This window comes from Sparus aurata, chromosome 7 (genome assembly GCF_900880675.1).
Source record: "Sparus aurata chromosome 7, fSpaAur1.1, whole genome shotgun sequence".
Taxonomy (NCBI): Eukaryota; Metazoa; Chordata; class Actinopteri; order Spariformes; family Sparidae; genus Sparus; species Sparus aurata.
In genome coordinates, this window is record NC_044193.1 from 6,219,499 (window position 1) to 6,240,549 (window position 21,051).

Consider the following 21,051-nt stretch of genomic DNA (forward strand, 5'->3'; position numbering starts at 1 on the left):
TATTCACTGTAAATCATCTTGCCGACAAGGACCCAATTCTGTCCGGCGTGTGACCCACAACCTGCCCCAGAGACACTCGCAAATCTCAAAGGAAGTGTTTTGACATCTTGGGGAAGACATGAATTTGCTTTCTCGTTGACATTTAAATGAGTAGAGAGAGAGACCAGTGTAATATCCATCTGTTGAGTATGAAGCAAGAGCCAGCAGCAGGCTAGCTTAGCTTAGCATAAAGACTGGAAACAGGGTGCACACCGCTAGCCAGGCTCTGTGTGGAGGTTAGTGTTGTTTCAATGCAGGGCACATTTTTTTTGGCACAGGGATTTGAGCTAAATGAAAAAAAAAAATTACAACGCTCATCTGCCGATGTTTAGCAGGTATAATGTCGGCCATGTTCACCATCTTAGTTATTAGCGCAAAACACAACTGAGCCTGACGGGAATGTCCACAACCCAAAGTACTGTATCTAAAAAAAAAAAAAAACTGAACTGATCACTGATGATGGCATCAGAAAAGCATTTTTACATTTCACGCTAAAGGACGAGATAAATGCCTCTGCGCATATGATCACGTTGCGGAGAAGTCAAGTCGGCTCCTAACTTTCTCCAGCAGTGTGCACTTTCAGATCAGCCGACTGCTGACTCGACAGTTTCATAAAGAAGCAGTGGCTGCTTTGATCTCAGATTAGTAAAAGGAGCTGGGGACGAGGCGAAGAGGGAGCGAGGGGGGGGGGATGGTGGGATGGTGGTGGGCATCAAAAGACTGAGGAGCTGTTATTTTAGCCCCCACAGCAGTGAAGGACATTTTTGCAAGAGGAAGAAAAAACAGAGCTGCTGCGCTGTTCGAGCACCGAGGTTAGGCGTCGTTTGATCGCCTCCAGGTTGTGGTGATATTCTATTTTCTTCAAACATTTAAATGTGCCTGAAAAATGCACATGAATCCATCTACCAGTGATGCCATTAAAAAAAAAAACAACCCTGGTTTACATCCACGCTAGCAGCTTGATTGCCGGATGGTTTGTTACGAACACTCTTTTAACACAAAGCACTGCTTAACACTTGGCCGGCGATTGGACGAACCATTTATCCATCACAGATCAACAGCAGGAGAGCGCCACCACCAGCAGCAGAGCCGGCTGGGAAATCAAACTCTGGCTGAGGCTACTTGGGAGAAGAGCAACAACTTCTTATCCAACTGAGAAAACCACTTGCTATCCATCCATTGTCTGTGACAGCTTATCCTTTTCAGGGTCGGGGGAGGGCTTTTTGGGATTGAACACCCTGGATAAGTCGCCAGTTCATTATAGGGCTGACAAATAGCGGACAAACAACCATTCACGCCTACAGACAGTTTAGAGGAACCCATTAAACTAACTTTGTGCATGTTTTTGGACTGTGGGAGGAAGTCGGAGAACCCAGAGAACATGCAGACTCCTCACGGCAATAGATGAATAGCACCGGTTCAGCAAAGTGAGCACAGTTCATTCAGAGAGGAACGCGAATGTCTGGTGGTCCAAATTTCATGGCAGTCTATTAAAATAGCTGACGTTTCACGATCGGCTGGAGGAAAAAAACTGGGATCACCTCAGACAGCTGGAAACATCTGGATTCATCTGGGAGACATGAATATTTGTACATCACTTCATGGCAATCCATCCAATAAACTTTGGAACCAAAGTGGAGGACCACCTGACCGACATCGCCATGACTGCAACAGATCGGATACAGTCTGAAACTTTCCTCTGAGATTCAGTCACTGATGGCGATATTCAAGCCAAGAGAATGGATGAGATCATCTCCATTCATGGCCCGAGCCGCAGTCTTTAAAAAAAAAAAAAAAAGAAAAAGCCGGGACAGGAGAGGGAACAATAGCTCTCTATGAAAAACCTGCCGTGAAATCCCAAGCAGGCGCTCTTTCCTTCCAAGCTTTCCCCCATTTCCTGTGAATTAATAATAGCCTCGCTGGGAGAAAACGGATTCACTTAAGATAGCCTCATTTAAACAGCTGCATGGGAAAGCAAAGACAGATACGGCGACCCGGGAACATGTTGACGATGCAAGGAGTTTCCCTTTAAAAGCAGCTTGGTGTATCGAGCAATTAGTCTCACCGCGTCACGCTTGTACACTGAATAGATTTACAGCGGTAAGAACATGCTGATCTGACGCGGAGAACAAACTGTACCAGAGGTGTGAAACAGATGAGCGGCTGCAGGGAGCATCTCTGACCTGAGAGCAGCGACTGAAGCGACTCTGGGCGTTTGCTTATTCATTGAGCTTATAAAAGACCTTCATTACACTTATCTGATGAATGCAAAGCTGTAAATCATCAGGCACAAATTAAGAATTATTTTCTCTTTACTCACTGAGGAGTGATTGTGATCATCAGCACATTTAAATTTGTTTACGTAAATGTTTTATTTTTGATAAATGTTGTTTCTCTATGTGGGCCAACAACCCTGTGTGACATCACTGTACCAGAGAATCGGGTTGTATTCATTCAAATTAGTTGCAGCGTGACGTCAGCGCTCTACTCGTTCTCGTGCAGAGGGCTGAGCGTGCGTTGCATTCAAGCGCCGTCGGAAATGTTAAAGTCGTGTGCAAAAAAACGACACCCACATGTACAGCTTTTAAATTTTGGAAATAAAATCAAGTAGGCCTACATTAACTCAAGAACTGTACAATCTTGAGATACTTGTACTCTATTCTACTACATTTTTTTGACATCTGCAGTTTGGGTAATGGTTTACCATTCAAGCATTTGATTTATTTGTTGTATTCGAACTCGGATGAAGTGTACGGGCTGAACAGATGTCCTTTAAACACAAATAACTTCTTAGAAAATACAACAAGTCTTCTACAAGAAGAAATCTAAGATAACTGTGATTTTGACATCTCAAAATACTCCATTTCAAGTAAAACATGGATTCAAAATGGACCAGTCTAAGCCCACTTTCTGTTTGACTTTTGGACTAAAATAGTTAATGCATTGCTTTTGCTTGTATTTTCTACATTGTTATTATTCTACTTTAAGTTGGCTAAAATATTTGATTATCACCACTGGCTGTGAAATTAAAGTAAACGTTAAATGCAGGTTGATTGATTAAATGTGGTATATTGTAAACATTAAAAATGTGTTTTTGGTGTAAAAATCTTAATCTTCAAAGACAAATAAATGTAGTGAAGTAAAAACTTTTATTACTTCCCTCCGAATTGCAGTCACACCGGTACCTTATTGCACTTAAGTACTTCTTGGGTAGAATGTTTTCTAGAAAACATTAGTTCTAGTTTTTATTCTCCACTTTTCACCGTTGATCATTTTAGAGCTGCATTGATCAGTTGATTATTACGTTAAATAAAATATTTTTTGATGACTGATGAATAGTTTCCATCATTTATCAAGCAAGAATGTCAATTTCATCTTCTTAAATAAGAGAATTTGTAGCTATTTATGATATTAAATGAGGGATTTAAAGAAAAGAAGATATTTAAAGGTGCTATTTGTACGAAAAGTTGATTTTTGAGTCTCACCCCCAACAAATACTGACTCAAAAATCAACTTCTCTTATAAATAGTATCTTTAAAGACGTCTATTGGGCTCTAAAAAAATTGCGTCAACCTTTTTTCTTTAATAAAAAAAATGCCGTTAGAACAAACGAGAGGTGATCAATCGCAAAAATATGACGATGATGAATAAAATTGTGAGCTGGAGCCCCCTCGATCGTTTCTTACGTGAAGAAATTCAATATTGTACGTCACAAGCTACGAGTCAGACGTGGCAGCTTAAAATTCCGAGCCTGGCAGGAGGCACCTGAAGGCAGCACGGGGGCTCCAGTACTGAGCGCGGCGGCTCCGGAGCCTCAGAGCGGAGCTGAGTGAGGGAGCGAGCCGCTGCAAGAGGAGCCGGAGCCGGAGGGACGATATCTCTGAGTCGGATACTTCCACCTCTCTTCTCTTTTTCTTTTTCTTTTTTTTTTTCACACAACCCGGGACATGAAATCCGCATTTTAATCGAAAACTGAAACTTGACTCCGGCCCAAGATGACGGTGGATTTTGAAGAATGTATTAAAGATTCGCCCCGCTTCAGGTAAGAACGTGGAACTCATGTCCCGCTGTCACGTCTCACACGAGACTTGAGTTCTCATAATGTGTCTCCCCCTCAGGCTTTGAACGCAACGGTCCCCGTTGCGTTCAAAGCCTGAGGGGGGAGACACATTATGAGAACGTGTCCTGCTGTGTTGTGATGCAGCGTGTTGGACCCGAACCGCGACACGTTGCACTTAAAAAAAAAAAAAAAAAAAAAAAAAACTGCTGGGATCGATACCCTGATCCGATCAATGGGTGTCTGGATCTAACCGTTGGCATGATGATGATGATGATGATGAGCTGTCACGTGCTCAGATCAAAGTCTTAACTTGGTTGGTCTCCTCACGCTGTGTTTCCTCTCTGCTGCTGCTGCTGCTGTCATAGATCTGATCACACCATCCTCTCATCCATTGATCAGGAGCTGATCACACTGACACACCAGTTATGATTTAACTCCTCACAACACTGCACTGACTGTATCAATCAATCGGTTCATTAACTCTGCTGTGAAATGTCAGGAGACGTGAGGAATCCCCCTCCAGGTTCTTAAAGATGCCTTCAAGCGTCTTGTTTTGTGTGAAAGCAGCTAAAAAAAAACTGAGAGAATGATCAATCGATTAGTCATGATATTGGTCAGCTGATATTATGGGTCGATATTGGGCGTGTGTTGTCCGATATTTGCTGATATATGACATTGTTTTTTGACTCTTTATGATTATTAATTTCCCAGTGAAGCCTCAGATAACCACATGTTGTCCAGGGGAAAGTTGCAAAAAATTTGCATTTTTGTATATTTTCTTTGTATCTAAGAATATCAGCTGTTATATATTGATATTGGAATGTTTTCACCCTTAATATCGATATCAACATCAGCCCTAAACATCTGGTATCAGTCAGATGAATCTATTACGAGTGTCAGCGCCATTTATGAAGTTTATTTTATTGCATTTTTTCAAAAATATGGTGGAATAATCCCTGTGTAGTTTGACTGAATGAATGATTGCAGGGATCCATAGCCTGCCATGTGGAACTGTACAGGAAGTTGAGTTTTATTTTGAAGTTTTTCGTTGCGTTGCTTCATTTTTGGGACCGTACTGATATAAGGGAGTCAAAGAATTCCGATATAACAACTCACATTTTCGATTACGATCCCTCGATTTTTGTCATCGGACAAGATCTGTAACGGATGAATACTTTATTGTCTAAAATGACATCACTGCACTGAAACTGTAAGCTTAACGGGGGATTTGATGACGATGAATCAATCTAATCATCAATTTTCTGCATTATTGGCTCATTAAAAACTGTCTCTTATTGGTGCATATCGGCCAAAACATACGTCAATACTGATAAATCTGAGATTAATACTGTGATATTTCATTCAGGCTCAAGAAAACTAGTTCACATTTTTGACATCAGGCTTTAAACACCACATAATTAAAGGTTTAGTCAGGAAAATGTTAATAGTTTGTTGAAGATATGATTCATCTGAAAGTTCATTAATGATAAAGCTCAGCCTGCAATTCAAGATTCCTCGTCATCATCAGTTGCACAGTTTGTTGCTTTCTTATTGATTCATTTTCAGTCGATTAAATGTTAGAAAATAGTGAAAACGTCCGTCAGATTTTGCTAAATGCAGAGTTGAACATGAACATGAAGCTGAGATAAGACAAAGAGACGCAGCATTGAGAAGCTTAAACCAAATGATTTATGGCTTTTTTTTTTTTGCTTGAAAGCAGCCGCTGATCCGTTTTCTGTCAGCTGACTGACGGTTCATCGATTCGTGCGTCAGTTCCGGTTCAAACGGTGAAACTGATCGATGGATCGGAGGAAACTGAAGGTTTCCCCACACAGCCTGTGCCAAAGCTCCCCGACCACCGCTCACCAGAGGTTACATAAACAAAGGCAGGAATTTTTCTACACCCACATCTGAACCTGGTCTCTCTGCTCCCGGAGAGGAGGAGGAGGAGGAGGAGGGGGAGGAGGGGTTTTACACTTACTGAGCTGGTAAAAGCACCAATACAACTCTGTAAAGTTTGTCCAGTAAAGTAAAAGTTCTGCACTTAATGTTTTATTCAAGACTTTGAATGAAAGAGGCAGAAAAATGAGGGTATAATCTCAAAATCTCTGTAAACAGACTCTATTATTTTCCTATTTCTGAATTTTTTTCCGCTGAAGTTTGGTTTGTGTCGTCGCTTTGTCACGTTTTGTGTTCTTGGCAGTTTTTATTCTTTGATAAACTGACACAATATCTAGCTAAAGAGAAAATATCATTATCATGTGTAGCCGGCTGAGGTGGAGCGAGTTTGAACTTCTTCATCCTCAGTTAGGTTTATTCCAGAGGTTCCCAACATGTGGTTCGAGACCCTCCGGAGGGTCGCGGGATAAATCTGAGGGGGTCATGAGATGATTAATGAAGGAAGGAAGCCAAAATTCATATTCATATTTTGGAATTTTCTCTCGTCTTTGATTTGGAACAAACTTCTAACAACTCTGACATCTGAAAAGTGTACCCAACCTTCGTTTAATCTCAAACGAAGCGCTGTATTTTAATAAAATCGTGTGTATTCATGTAAAGTCTTAATCTTAAAAGTATCTCCAGCTGTCAGATCGATGCAGCGGGGGTAAGAAGTATACTGCGGTGTCGAAGTATAACGTAGCAGAAAATAGAAAATCCTCAAGTAACTTCTCCCAAAAAAAAAAAAAAAAAAAAAAGAGCGGCGTTTGAATGAATCCACTCGGTGACTTTCCAACAGTGCACTTGTGTTGGCTCCCGGAGATAAAAATCTCTGCTCCCAAAATCAAAGACTTCCACGCTTGGCAGCGGCACCTTTTTAATGGCTGCCATCTGGGCTGGAGGGAGTCACATCTCAGGAAGCGCTGACTGAAGGTTATTTGCGCGAACCGTCTCCGTCCTCGTTTCATATGCTAAGCAGCAGAGACAGGCTGCATGCTAAAGACTCACTCGCCTCTTTATTTTGAGCTCCGAGGCGCCTCGCTTGTTTCTTTCTTGTTTCTTTTTTTTTTTTTTCTTGAATGGTTGGAAGTTATCTTTTGTGGATGTGGAATGAAAATATTCCTCCTCCTCCTCCTCCTCCTCCTCCTCCTCACACTGTACAGATCTTTTTTTTCTCGCCCTCTCTTACGTGCTCCACTTTCCGTCATTGTGAGCTCTCCTCCGGTTTTATGTTAAGACCCTTTTATCCGCCGCCCGGGATGCTTAAATGACTGGAAGAGACGCTTGAAAGAGGCGAGGTAAACGCGTGTTCCCGAGGCCACTGGAGCCTGTAACAGTGTTTTTCAGAGAGCGTTCAAACGGCTCCTTTGTGGGGCTGAAAGCGGCGGCGGCGGCGTTATGTAACAGCCCTGGAGGTGGATGATGGGAAGGAAGCAACAGGGCCAGAACGTTGGAAAACCAAGGCTTCTCGCTGTTAGGATTGGCACTGACATCCCGCTTTCTACACGTGTAAGATCACGCGGGAAATCAGCGGCGAGCACTTTATCTCTCACGTGTATCAGGCTTCCTGTTATCTGTTCGCTCCAGCTTGAACCGTAGACGGGACACGGCGGACGACACGGGTTCTTCTTCTGCGCTCTAAATGTGCTGTTCAAGCGCTTCCCCCCAACAACACGATGAATCACCGGTCCGGCTCGGGGCCCTCGAGAGAAAAAAACACATCCCTCGAACAAACTGTGTGCGTTCTGTGTTTTGGTCTCCACGGAGACGCCGACTCGCACAGATGTGAGACTCGCAGCCGGCGACGCTCTCCTCAACATCTGCTCTGAGAAAGTGGCGTGTGATGATTACGCGGCCGCAGGAACCCGTGTGTGTTTGTGTTTGCTCCTGCACAACGTTTGCAGGAAAACGCAACGTCTGAGCAGGATTTTAGTTTTTTCCCTCCCCCCGCCGACGAGTTAACCCGAGGTCACACTCGCTCGCTGTCGGAGGGGAACAACGAGGGACGCGCAGAGACCGGACTGCGCTGTTGTCGTTCATCAGAAGTGGCATTTTGAGATGGACTTTGACTTCTACCCCCTTTTTTTTTTTTTTTTTTTAAAGCAGTTTGGTAGCTGTGCATGAAGCATTTTGAATAATATCACATTTTCACATCACAAATTTAGGAAAAAAACGCCCTCCAATTCGCAATAAACATCTGCACGCTTGCTTGAGGTGTTTCTTGTCTTTTTCGCAAATTAGAGAGTTTCCGAACAAACTCTGACGCGGCGAACATCCGTCTCACGCGACCCATCAGCTGTTTCGGCCGTCTGCATCGCAGTCGTTGCATTTCCTCGTCGCTGACGTGCAACACAAGTGTTTCCTGAAGAACCTCTCTGCATTGTTTCCCCTCTTAGCTGCTGTTTACTTCCACATCCGCACGTGACGCAGCCACGTAGCCCACAGCGCGCCATCCTCTGACGAAAAGCCGATTTCTTTCGCTCAAAACAGTTCATGAAACAAGGCTGGCGGCTTCTCTCGTGACAGACAGCTGATGAATGCAAAGTTCATCGGCGCTTCAAGCTGCGTGTTTCATCGTTGGGTGTCAGCCTGCCATCAAAATGTGCTTTTAAAAAATGTAATGTTTGTGTTTTTTTTCTTCTGCACCCGCAGCCCCGAAAGGCTTTGTGAATATCTACGAGGCCGGAAACATTGGAAACGCCTCAAAGTTAGGACTCATGTATTGTGTTTAATCAGAGTTTCTTCTGACTCGGCCACATAGGAGCGCCTCTTGTTTTTATGCAGATCTTCTGAGGACGGTTTCGGGGGGATTCTCAGCGTCCCGGCTTGTCCCATCAGTCCCTCAGCAGAATGTGACTATTGTCCAGAGAGCTTCTTGCTTCCGCTGAGAGACAGACTCTTTTCTCTCTGCGTCTGAATGGCCTGGAGGCAGAGAGCCACGATGAGCCCTTCTCCTCCCTTCCCATGTGAACAGCTGGGGGCGAGGCGAGGCGAAGCGGCCTTCATGCTGATGTGTTTGTCACCGAGTCACAGAGCGGCGCAGAGAGCCCCCCCCATGACAGGCCGGGGGGGGGGGGGGGGGAATCCGAGGCCAATGACCTGTGGCGCTCGCTGCCAGAGAGTCTGCAGCGTCTGTGAGAGAACGACAGGACGGACGGACTTGTGACACACAGTCAGATGACAGGGTGACGGCAGGAGGGGGGGGGGGGTTGCATGTCGAATACCAGGAGATGGCTGATGCAGAGGAATGCAGAGAATCCGTGTAATGAATTAACTACAGCTGTTCGGTGGAAGTTTGAGGAAATGATAAGAGATTAAGTTAAGGCTTGCTTGTGATGTGAAAAAGCGGAGAAGGAATACAAGCAGCGACGTTTCTGATGTAGAATATGGTAAATGTAGGCAAAACAAAACAATAATCGATTAGATCCTGTAATCGATCGGGGTGTCACAGTTTTAACCCTTGATTGAAAGTTTTGGTCCGCGGAATAAAGAAGCAGGATCAGTGATTCCTCTCCCGGAGATCTTCTTTCTGTGTGCTCGGTACAAAGGTCACCCCGACAGCGTCAGAGATGTGTTGGGCTTGTTTTCTTTAGTTTTTCAGAGATCCTATATTGATTTCTTTGGGAAGAGGGTTCACTCGGAACAGATTCAGGAAACCGAACTTTCACAACGACCTGATTTTCTATCTTTTGTTGTAAATCGTTGAACGCTGGTGTTTTCTGATTAACTATAGAGTCTTTTATTTTTCTTAAATACTATTTGAATCCAAAAAGACATAAGACTCAATTAAATTATTATCATTAAAGTGTAAAAAAAATGCCTGCTTCAGTTAAATATCTTTGTCAAAGTGTTTTATAAAGACGTCTGAGGGATCACTGCAAAAAATGGCGGCCAATATGTTGATATCTCTATTACTTTTACTTCCTGATATTGTTTTTGGCATCGGCCCCTCAAATAAGTGAGCATGTTCGGATGTCTCATTTTGTCCGACCTTCCTCCTTAAAAGATAAAAAAATATTCTGTTTGTCGTCACTTAAGTCAAATAATCCTCACAACTTGGACGCCGGAAACATTTGCAGATAAACTGGAAAAAGGCTCGAAGTTGACCTTCGATTCCAGCGAAAGTCATTACATGATGAACAACGCCGAGCTCTTGACGCGCCGCTGTTGTTTTGCCGTATGACTGCATGTTTCCTCAGTGCATCTACGCGGTGTTTACGGTCCCACTCTCTCCAAATTAGGCTTGCAGCTTCTGCTTTTGCATACTGTGCATTTTTGAGCGGGGCTGGAAAGTACCAGGCTCATTTAGCCTCTGGATTATTTTCTTTTTTTTCTTTTTAATATTTCAAGATGTACTCTGCCCGTCTGTTTCCTTCTCTGCGGGGAAGGAATTTATAGTGGGCTTACATTAGCCGACTTCATATATAATACACATTTACTGCGAGGAGCTTATTGCCGAGGAGCGCCGCGGACTTCGTGTTGGGGTCTGTTCCCGCTCGTGTATAAAGAGCTACAACGATTGGCTTTTAATGAGGCGAAGAACATCTTTTAACGCGTGGAGTCGCGTCGAATTCACCCGGTCCATCTGGGTTCGTCTTATAACGGGGGTCGGAGGATGTTTTCTCCTCGTGTTTTGTTTCTGGAGGATCTGCATCTCCAGCTGCACGGAGCTGGAAGGGATTTTTTGCGACTGCGCGCTCTTGTTGCTTCTGCTCTATTTCCGACTGACCTGCTTCCATCTTGAATCTGTGTCAGTGGCCCTTCTGTTCAGCCAAGAGCGCTCCACCCCAAGACTGCGACTTCGCGCCCAGTTGAGGGCGGTGGGGGGGGGGACGCGGCGTTATAGTGACCGAGAAACAACACTTTGTTGATATCAAGCCGGTCTCCGTCTCTTTTGCGTCCAGTCAGGCGGCAGCAACTGCAGCTGATATCATTTATAGATGTTTTCTGCTGCATATTTCAGGCCTGAACCACAAAAAAATGTTCCTCGTAAAGCCATTGGCATCAATTTAATGCCCTCTGCTTGTGATTTTTCCGCGTTAGACGCATTAAAATCATGCTCCGCCGCCACATCCCTCCCCCTCCGCCCATGTGAGTTTATTCTGCTATTTTAATTCTCATCCGCCTTCGTGATTTAATGACCGAGAAAAGCTCAGTGGCACAGTGTCTGCTGGTATTTCCGCCGGCCCGTCAGCGAGCCCCGAGCGCCGGCCGCTAACAACTCCCAGGTAATGAAAGTGACGGGGATTAAAGCAGCAGTGTGTAGGTTGATGAGCCCGCGTGTCTTAATCAGGGATTGGCCCACATTCGCCTGCTCGAAATCCCCCGGGCAGTAAAAAAAGGTGTCACACCTGGAGGCTTAGCGTCCAATTGGTGTCATCCCGACGTGACGGGACCGCAAACAGATCTAATAATACGCGCGGCAATATGATTTCTTAATCACGGCGTTGTTGCCCTCCCACCGAGAGGGCTCAGCGCCATTAGCTGGAAAAGGCATTCATCTTTTTTTTTTTTTTTTTTTTTTAAATGAGACCAGATGAAGGGCCTCGGAGCGCGCCAGGATCCCGGAGCATGTAGGGCAGCCGCCGGAGGGTCGCCGCACAGAGGTTATCGTTACGTGTTGAAGGAATATACACCTCACCTACTAAACCCAGTGCAGTCTAACGCAACGGTGCTGCGAAAAATCCTCCCGTTATGAAGGTTGTGATAGTCCGTTTTCCTCAGAGCTGTTTTAGAAAGATGTTGCTGCAGTCGTCGAAGTCGACACAAGTTTCAATTTCAAAGAGCAATGTGCAACACATATACACGTCAAAAGAATCCAGACATCGTCACATACCGATACTGAAAGCTGTAAATGGTTTCAATACTCTTCAATGCCCTTTTTTTGCAGGATCGATACACGAGTATTCGCTCTCCGACACACAACGCTCTACACAGTCCCACCTCGTCCAGAAGTAATCTCAACACAGAGTGCAGAATTCTTGTTATATTTGTCTTAAACAAAAAAATCTGAAATTTTCCCCCCCCCCGGTGTTCTGTCATTTTTTCCCTGTGGTGTCAAATATCAATATTTTCTTACGGTATTGTATCGCAGTTGTAAATTCCAGTACCGTGACACCACCACAGTAGATGGACCTCAGATAAAAAAGGCGTCACGGATAGGTGAAGCGTCGTCATCGCTGACACTAATTGCATGCATTGTAAATCACTCAATGTGATGCTATTCAGCCAATAGAATCTGTGCGTTGTGTTATGAATTGTGATTTGAGTCGGACACAGAAGAGAGACGAGGCAAGAGGCAGCGATCGGAGGAATCAAACAGCGAAAAAACAGAGTTTTTAATGAAAACCGGACCGTCGTGTGTTCTTCCCACGGATGGCTCAAAGTCTGTGTGACTCATACCTGACATGCCGGTGACTATTAAAAGCAGCAGTGTGACTCGACACTACTCACATGTCCAGAGCAAAGCATTCTCACTCAAATCTGAAACTGACTGGCTCAGGAAATAAAATATTTTCTGTGGCACGGAATCACGACGCTCGAGGACGTCTCTCGAGTTCGAATTATTTTCTCTGAGAATTGTTGGAAATTGCGAGACTCAGATTCGGGGACTCTCCGAAATCAGACGGAGGGAAAATAAATTGTTACTGTGAATCAAGTTGGGATTTTGGACGGAGACAATCTTGTCTATTCAGCGTCCAGACTGCTGTCTCCGACAAACGAAGCACGACTCCGAGGACGCTTTCTGCCGGTGGAGAGTCAGAAACGACACGTTGGTCATTTCAAAATGATGTTTCTTTGGTTGTCACCCGTGAGGTCACGATACACGTGAATAATTTCAGACGGTGCTGCTGCAGGTATTATACTGTGTCTGTTTATGTGTTCCATATCCAGGAAGTTAATTGATGATTTGTGTAAATGGAGGTTAATCCCCGGTGAATGCTGCAGGACGCAGCGATGATGTCATCCCTGAGCCCTTTTGTGTTGACGTCGATGGTGGTGGTGGTGGTGGTGGGGGGGGGGGGGGGGTTGGCTCTCCACATGAGCCCCGGCTGCCCCTCTCATTTCATTTTAATGAATTGCAAGACGTTTCACACACTGCGCGCACAAAGAGCTTTTGAAAAGCAGGCCGCTGCACGCTGAACACTGTGCTAATCTGCTCCTGACGGACATCCTGAGAGATGACAAAGACCCCGATCAGCCGGCCGAGTGTGAACAGTTTATAAAGTGAGCCGAAAGCTCGCGGCTGCTTCTTTTTCTCTTTCAAACCAGCCATCCGGTGTTGCCACAGGTTGCGCCTTTGCCGCGCCGCAGACATTGAATCAGCGCTATGGCAACATCCAGATCCTTCAATGATGGATGAGTTGTAGTAAATTGGCATTAGTATTCCTATCACAACCCACGGCGAAGGAGACCAGCGATGACTAATGCGAGGCAGGGGAGTCAGAAAAACAAGAGCCGGGGCCAAGCGAGTGCAGAATCACACAGTCTGGAACGCACCAAGCAGATTTCTGACGCTGATAATCCAAAAAAACCTTTGGTCTCACTTCACAGCGTGGGTGAACAAAACCCGCATTTGTTTTCCCGAGCAGATTGGATTATGGCAAACGGAGAACGAACATCTGATCCCAATTCCGTATGCCTGTAAATATCAAATGTCTCCCAACAGCTTGGGAGAGAAAATCCACTTCTCCCGTTGATACGTAGGAGAAGGGCTCCAATTTGCCCCGAGACGAGGCTCCATCATGTGTTCTGCCCCGTCTAGAAACACGAGAGATGTGAAGGAAGTTTGTGCAGCGGAGCATTGCTAATGAAAATGTGCAGGAATCCCTTCGTATCTGTATTAGTATCGTCTGTGCACCTTCAACCCTTCCTGACCCTGCACGGAGGGAGTTAAGCCTTCAGCTGCAACGTGACTCCGTGGAGGACGGCCCGGTTATGCCTTGCGAAACGGACTATGCTTCTGAGTTAATACAAATAGTCTGACTAATGTTCCTGCTGGATTATCCGTACTGTTAAAGCAGAGCTGTCAGATGCACTGCAGGAAAAAAAAAGGCTTTAATAACACGAGAGGGCGGCGGCACAGCTCCCCTCTCGGCTCTGATCGGTGATTATTTGTTGCCCTCACATCCGTTCAGGCTCATTCGCTCTCCGGCGGAGAGTTCGATCTGCTCTTACATCTGTCCGTTAAATATCAGGCTACAGGTGGTTAGCTTAGCTTAGCACCAAAGGGTGGAAATCCATCTTTGAGTCTTTATGCTAGGCTAAGCTAACTGGCTGTGTGTTGAGACAGAAGGCAAAGTGAAATCTAAGGCCCAGACACAGAAAACCACCATCAAAGAAAAAATAAAAGCAGCATGTACATGTTTAAACGGGTCGTCAAATATACTTCAACGACTGTTCATAAAACCGCCCTATTAAAACATATGTGTGGGAAACACCGGACGAGGACATGAAGTTATGATTGAGCCGCTTGCTAATACAGCCTTTTCTAACCAACAATACATCTGATAAGACCGGTGAAAAAAAAGATAGTAGAGGGGCTTTCCTCTTTCTTTCTCCGTTTCTCTTGCCGTGCACTGACTTGCTCAGCTGATCAGCCGATCAGAGTGATTTTTCTCACTAACGGGCTCCGCTGGAGATGCATTCAACGCGCTCAGTCGGCTGAAGAGCTGCCGTCACGGGCCGACTGCAGTGTTTCCCCCCTAGAACGCAGCTGGAGGTGTCGCACAAAGTTGTTTTTGGATGTTTGCAAAGTGGGTTGTCGGGGAGGGGTTTCCAAGTGTCTGCCGGCAGCAGAAGGGCTCTCGAGGCCTTAGTTCGTAAAGCGCAAATAGAAAAGGAGACTTTTGCGAAGACACGATTGCATAAAAGTCAATGGGAAGACTTGGTTGGATACAAAGACGTGTCGGCATGAGTTCAAAGGGTTTTAGCTAACTCTTCTAGATATCCTTTATGAATCTGCTTCAGCTAACGTCTGTACGTTTGGTGAACCGGCTCTTCAGGGTGAATCAACAAGGAATGCACTAGAAGACTGATGGTCAAATTTTTATGCAACTGGCACACGGTGAACATTTGCCTGAACTCAACTTTATGTTTTAGTGTATGCTCCTGTAACTCAGTGCCGGAGAGCGAATCAGTTGTATATCCAAAGAGCTTGGAGAGCGTCCTTTGTTTTAGAGCGCGTCCTCACTCGAGAGTGCGTGACCTAGAAACGCGACACAGAGGTTTCGAGCCGTAGCTTCTAGAAATCAGATTAACGTGTATCAGGTTTTCTCATTAGGGGTCGCCTCGCGTTCAGCCCTGACGGTTTTTTTCACCGACCTCTTTCACGGTCAAAGATAAAACGACTAATTGGAAGAAATACCCAATTTCCTCCACGCGTAACGGCTGCATCCCTCCTATCTCGTGGCCCATCGGGCTCAGCTGTGTTTTTTTAAAAAAGCTCGCCCTCCAGTCAAAGGCGGCATGTGAGGAGGGAACTGCCCCGCTCGGTGAGACGCCGACTGGGCTCGGCTCTTTTTTTAATCGTGGCTGTGCGTCACCCGTCAGCAGGCGCGACGACCTCGTTCGGTCTTACCACTGCATTCTTAAAAAAAAATTAAAAAAGCTTTTCCGCGTAGTCGGATCTACGTTTGACGGGATAAACAGAAAGAGTTATGACTAACAGATTTCACTGTTTAATGTCACGTCTCTGAAACGTCTCCCCTGAGGCTGCTTGGAAATGCCGTGATCGTGCCGGAGGAGGAGGAGGCGGTGGTGGCGGGGGGAAGTGGCTGGGTAGTTTCCAGGTGTGTCAACATCAGCCCGTCCTACATGTTTATCACTCCACAGGTCAGGAAACTGGACGGGAGTTATGGATAGAAGCAGGGATTTCAACCGTAAAGCGGTTAAATTTGAAACGACCGTACGTCCGATACGAAGCGCGAAAGTGGAGATAAAGAGAAGAAATCATTAGGCTCCTCGGGCGCCTCGCTCCTCTTTCGAAATGCTGAATCACACGTGTACAAGCATCTGTTTTTGATTTGTTCCATCCCTCTCACTCCCGGCCTCATACTCTCCCATTCTCTTCTCTCCCTTTTCCGTCCTCCCCTCGACTTTTCCTCTGTGTGTGTGTGTGTGTGTGTGTGTGCGGGGGCAGAGTCCTGGTTGTGTGGCTGGGCCAGAACCGGGTCTAGGGACGGGCCAGGAAATGCGTCAGTCCGCGCAAAAAATATTGAAAGCAGGGGTTCGGAGTGAAAGGGCAAATCCCCGGGGAGACGATGGGTGTGAGGAGGATGCTGACTCTCCCGTTATGACGCCCAGCCCCCCGAATCACAGCGCAAATCCCTTAAACAGCTTTAATGGCGTTAATAAAACTTAAACGACGGCCCGGCAGCGCTCACGAGAACAGGGGCTGATTATTTGCTCTGACATTTCTTTAATCCATCAATTTTAAAACAATGCTGTGTAAGTGAAGAAACATGTTGTTTACTGTTTTTTTTAGTTAGTGGATAAAGAATTATTCTCAGTGCTGAAACGACCTCGAATGACCTGAAGAAAAGTCGATTTCTAGTTTCTCAAATGTGAGAATTTGCTGCTTTTCTTTACTTCATGAAATATTAAAGACTATATAAAGACTTTGATGGTGTCAGCTTATTTTCTGCTGTTGTCTGATGTTTCACGGACCAAACTGTTAACTGACTGAAATAAAAAAATTATCCATACGGAATAAAAGACATCCCTGCTTTTAGGTTTTGGATGGTTGGTCGGACAAAATAAGCTCTCATCTTATGAATAACAGTAAGAATAAGACCCAGGATGTAAGATTAAAGGCAAAATTGCTGAATTTTCCTTATTGTTGTTGGTTTTTTTAAACTTTTTTCTGACATTCAGAGGTTAAAAAGCAACGGCAGGTTGACTGATACTTTTATTTTTCTACATTATTACCCTGAAAACAGTTTTCATGCAGGTGCATATTGGACACCATATACTATATACCATATACAATTCCATATAAGTCTGTGAGAAGCCAATAGCGACCGATAATATCGACCAACCTTCAGTCGGACCCTAACTTTGATTATTCTCAAACTAAAAGTCACTTTTCAAGCATAAATGCAGCTTTTTGCTGGCGCCACCTTCTCCAATGACACATCATTTTCTGCACTTCTCTGTTGTATCATCGTAAACCTTATATCTTTGGATCTTCGGACGATTTGACGACATCATCTTGGGCACAACTTCCTCTGATATTTACAGACTAGGGATGGATATGTTGTTATTGAGTGACTCGTATGTCCATTGCGATTTTTAACATTTCATTTTTGGGACGGCTGAACGAACATATCAACAATCTGTGGTGGTTGTTGTTGTGGCTGACAGGAGCTGATGGACCTCATTTCATTGGAAATGTTAAATGATCTAAACTGTCATCTTGAATCTGTTTAAACATTGAAAAAATATAAACAGAATGTGAAGAAGAAACAGTCTTGAAGTTATGTCAAAGACGTCTGTGTGTTGTTTAGCATGCTAGCCCGTTAGCCACTCCCCTGTCTGGACAGAGTCAGCTAACATGTCCGCTAGCTGCACTGCTAATAGAGCTAACTATCTAATGGGAGCCACAGTAAGCAGCAGTTAGCGTTCCTCTGGTCATTTACTGCCTCCTATGTGTTTGGAGTATGAATTCAACAGGTTACCAGTCTTTTACGCATTGCACCTTTAATTGATAACGACAACAGCTGTCAGCTGCAGCCACAGTTGGGCTTAAAATTTCTTTGGTCCTCGTCTGCGTTTTTATAAACACACAGATCGTCCAGATTTCTTGCATTCCACTTAACTCGTTTCTCATTGTTCTCTGGCCCGCTGTTGATGTTTGTTGCGGCGCTCCTTGGAGAGTGCGGTTTTGGTTGAGCAGACCAATGAGCTGTGACTCGACTTCTCTCACAAAACTGTGTAATTCTGCTGTTTTTCTTCTCCTCGCTCTGATTCTGGCAGAGCCGCCGTGGCTGTAAACCTCCAGAGAGTCATTCTTCAGCGCCGTGTTTCAGCGCTGTTAACCGAGGACGGGGGAACTTATCCCATGCTCCGCTTCACTCCGCTATTGTTCTCTGCACATCAGCTGTCAGTGTTAATTCTTCTGCTGTTATCTTGGTTTGTCTCTCACGCGGTTTTGCGGGTTTCACAAAAGGGAAGATTAGCAGATGATTGTTGTTTGTTTTTCTTCCGTCCACATTTAAAGCGCCGATCTCAGGTTGGGCAATACAAACGCCTGGCTTTTGGATCTCTTGTTTCCCAGCATCCTCTCTGGCTGTGTCCCTTCATTGTACTTCCTTTTGCTGATAGCGTCAGGGTCCGGTTGGCTCTCTGCTGGCTGACTCAGGAGTCAGATCAACATCCAGGTTCATGGACTGATGGAACGGGGTCACAGGTCATGGAGGACAGCCAGGGGGTGATGTCAGGGGCGTGCTGCTGACTGCTGACCGGAGGAAACACCCGAAGGAAGTGACAGCACTCATCACCTCTCCTCTTCAACACCGTGACGCCCGCATGATGTACGAACAATCCTCACATGCGTATGTAAACCGCGAATCTGCTGCAGCTCTGGGGCCATCGGAATGTACAAAAAAAAAAAAGAAGAACTTCCAGTTGAAGTTTTCATGTTTTCTGTTACTCTTCTGAACGAGAGGGAATTCAGTATAATTCATGTGGAAGCTGTCCGTCGTCTTGAGTTGTTGTTCCTGCGAGCACCATCTCTCAGGCTTTCAGACAGGAAAGAAGCTGAATGCTTCACACGTCTGGTATGCCTTTCTAGTGCAAGCCAAGCTGCATGTTTAGCCCACAAAAATGCCGGGAAGACTCCCAGCTCAGCCCCACCGCCGCCGCTGCCACCACCACCACCACCACCGCCGGACACATCACAACTGCGTGGGGATTTTCACTGAGGGAATTCAGCTATTTCACCCAAATGTCAGGGTGTTACACTGTAGGATTGGCGCTCTATTCTGAGGCAGCCTAGAAAAAGGCAGCGAGGAGCACCGCGTCTGTGGGCTTTATTGTCTTCCTCCCTTCAATGGAACATTGTCCAGGCCGGTTCTCACAGCCCGGACCTCCTCTGGATCCTCTGTGTGTGTGTGTGTGTGTGTGTGTTCCCTCTTACGTCTCCCTCATCCCGAATATCTTCATTGACATTTTTGTGTGTTGCCGTAATCTCCAGACCACCCGAGTTAACGTAAACCTGCGCCCGCCAGCCGAGACCTCTCACATCCTGACTTTTTCCTCTCCCGTTTTTACCCCCCAACGATCAACAGCGCCGCGCTTCCCCGCCCGCTCCCTACAATACTGCTGTGACGTCCAACACATCCTCCTCTTCGTGCGTCCCACGTGATAATAAACACGCACGACTTGAGGCCGTCCACTCAAGTCCGTTTTCCCCCCTTCTGACGATGCACAGGAAGCACTCGCAAAGACCCCACACTCGTTCAGCTCTTAAAGGAAAAGTTCACGTAAAAGTGAAAAGGCGCAGCTCATCCGGCGTAATCCAAGTCTCAGGAAGCTCCAAGATCACAAACTGATTTGAGAAGAGACTGCTGCTAGAGAAAAATCAGTTGTTTTTGAGGATAATGTGTGACTTGACAGTTTTTGGGTGAACTTTTCCTTTAACAGAGAAGCGCTGCAATGTGTTAATCTGTGTCACATTTCCTCTATACGACCGGCTTTGTTGGCTCCCTGTCTGAAGTGCCATTTCCCCCCTGGGCTGTGGTGGCCTAATTGCGAGACCTCCCCTCTCACCAACGCCACCACCATCATCACCGCCGAAGCTAATGGGGGGTTGGATGGAGCTTGCATTGTATTATGCATGTGCGACTGCACCAACCAGGCTGGTTTGCTAAAAGGCCTAATTTGCAGCCGATAATAAAGACCTTCAGTGTGGAAGGTTACTCTAAACCGACTCCACTAACACATAAAACGAGGCTCAACAACGAGAACCATTATTAGATTTTAGCATCGCATGAATCAGCCCGGCAGCTCGCAGACTTTTACAAGTTTCTTTTCAGTCTGACGCTGAAACAGAGGAGCTTATTTTAAGTTAGTGGACTGCTGATGAGAAATGCTGTGTTCGTCTGGTGCCTCTTCTTTTTTCTCCAAAATCCCAACTATTTCCGCAGTAATGATTTATTCCTGACAGGGGATTAAATGTCCTCATCGTCTTTTTCTTGGCTGCCTTTGAATGTTGCGGGCGAAGACACCGTGCACTTGGATGGACAACGTGACACTGAACGCACCGTCGGCATTTCAAAATAAAGGCGCATCTTACAGCTGATGACACGGATCGCTGTTGTAATGATCCCTAAATTGGTGTTCTGATCCAGACAGATGTATTGTTGCATCCTTAGTACTTATCTCACGTCTTCATTCAGTCAATCCTTTGGTTTATTGAGTAATTGAACAGATTGCTTCAGTGCTTCAAACAAGAAACCATTTCTTTTAGTTATTTCTTTTAGTTATTTACATTTCAGTGTGAGCCGCTCATTGCTCAAGACGAGCAGACAGACACTGTGGTATGTTTTAAAAAAGCAGTAATTTGAATGTGGTGTTTGGTCGAGTCTCGTTACAGACTGTTGCATCACACCAGCACTGTGTTTTTGTTTTTTTTTTTTGCTCACAGACTCGAGAGTGAAAGCAGGATTGCCGTTCCGTCCTGTTGTTGATTTCAAAGTGGGACTTTGTTGTTTTATGGGACTTCCAGTATGACTTCACCACTGACCCAGAACAACTCGGGTCACACAGGACCTCCTCTGGCCACATTCCCAGTCATTGTGTGTCCTTTTTATACAGCTGCTTTGCAGTTCAGCTTCCAAGAACCAGCGCAGTCGGCAGGAAGTTCATTACGACGACTAAATACAACGGTTGCATTTATAGAAACCTTTGCCTCAGCCTCCCTCTCAGTTTATTGTTGCATTATTCACAGTAGATTTAGCTCTTTGTTTGGACCGAGCATCATTATTTGTTTGCTAACTGATCTCTATAATCTC

General features: G+C 45.4%; 1 protein-coding gene across 3 annotated transcripts in view; it reads left to right on the plus strand.

The window, feature by feature from the left end:
• Positions 1–3,827: 3,827 nt before the first annotated feature.
• The window catches only part of acap3a (ArfGAP with coiled-coil, ankyrin repeat and PH domains 3a), a 74,503-nt gene continuing 57,279 nt past the window's right edge, over positions 3,828–21,051 (plus strand). Inside the window, exon 1 of one of the 3 annotated variants that reach the window (XM_030422576.1) lies at positions 3,828–4,081. In XM_030422576.1, the coding sequence (XP_030278436.1) occupies positions 4,035–4,081 (47 nt within the window). In that variant the 5' untranslated portion in view covers positions 3,828–4,034. The remainder of the gene's footprint in view (positions 4,082–21,051) is intronic. The other 2 variants (XM_030422574.1, XM_030422573.1) reach the window with 2 other exon arrangements.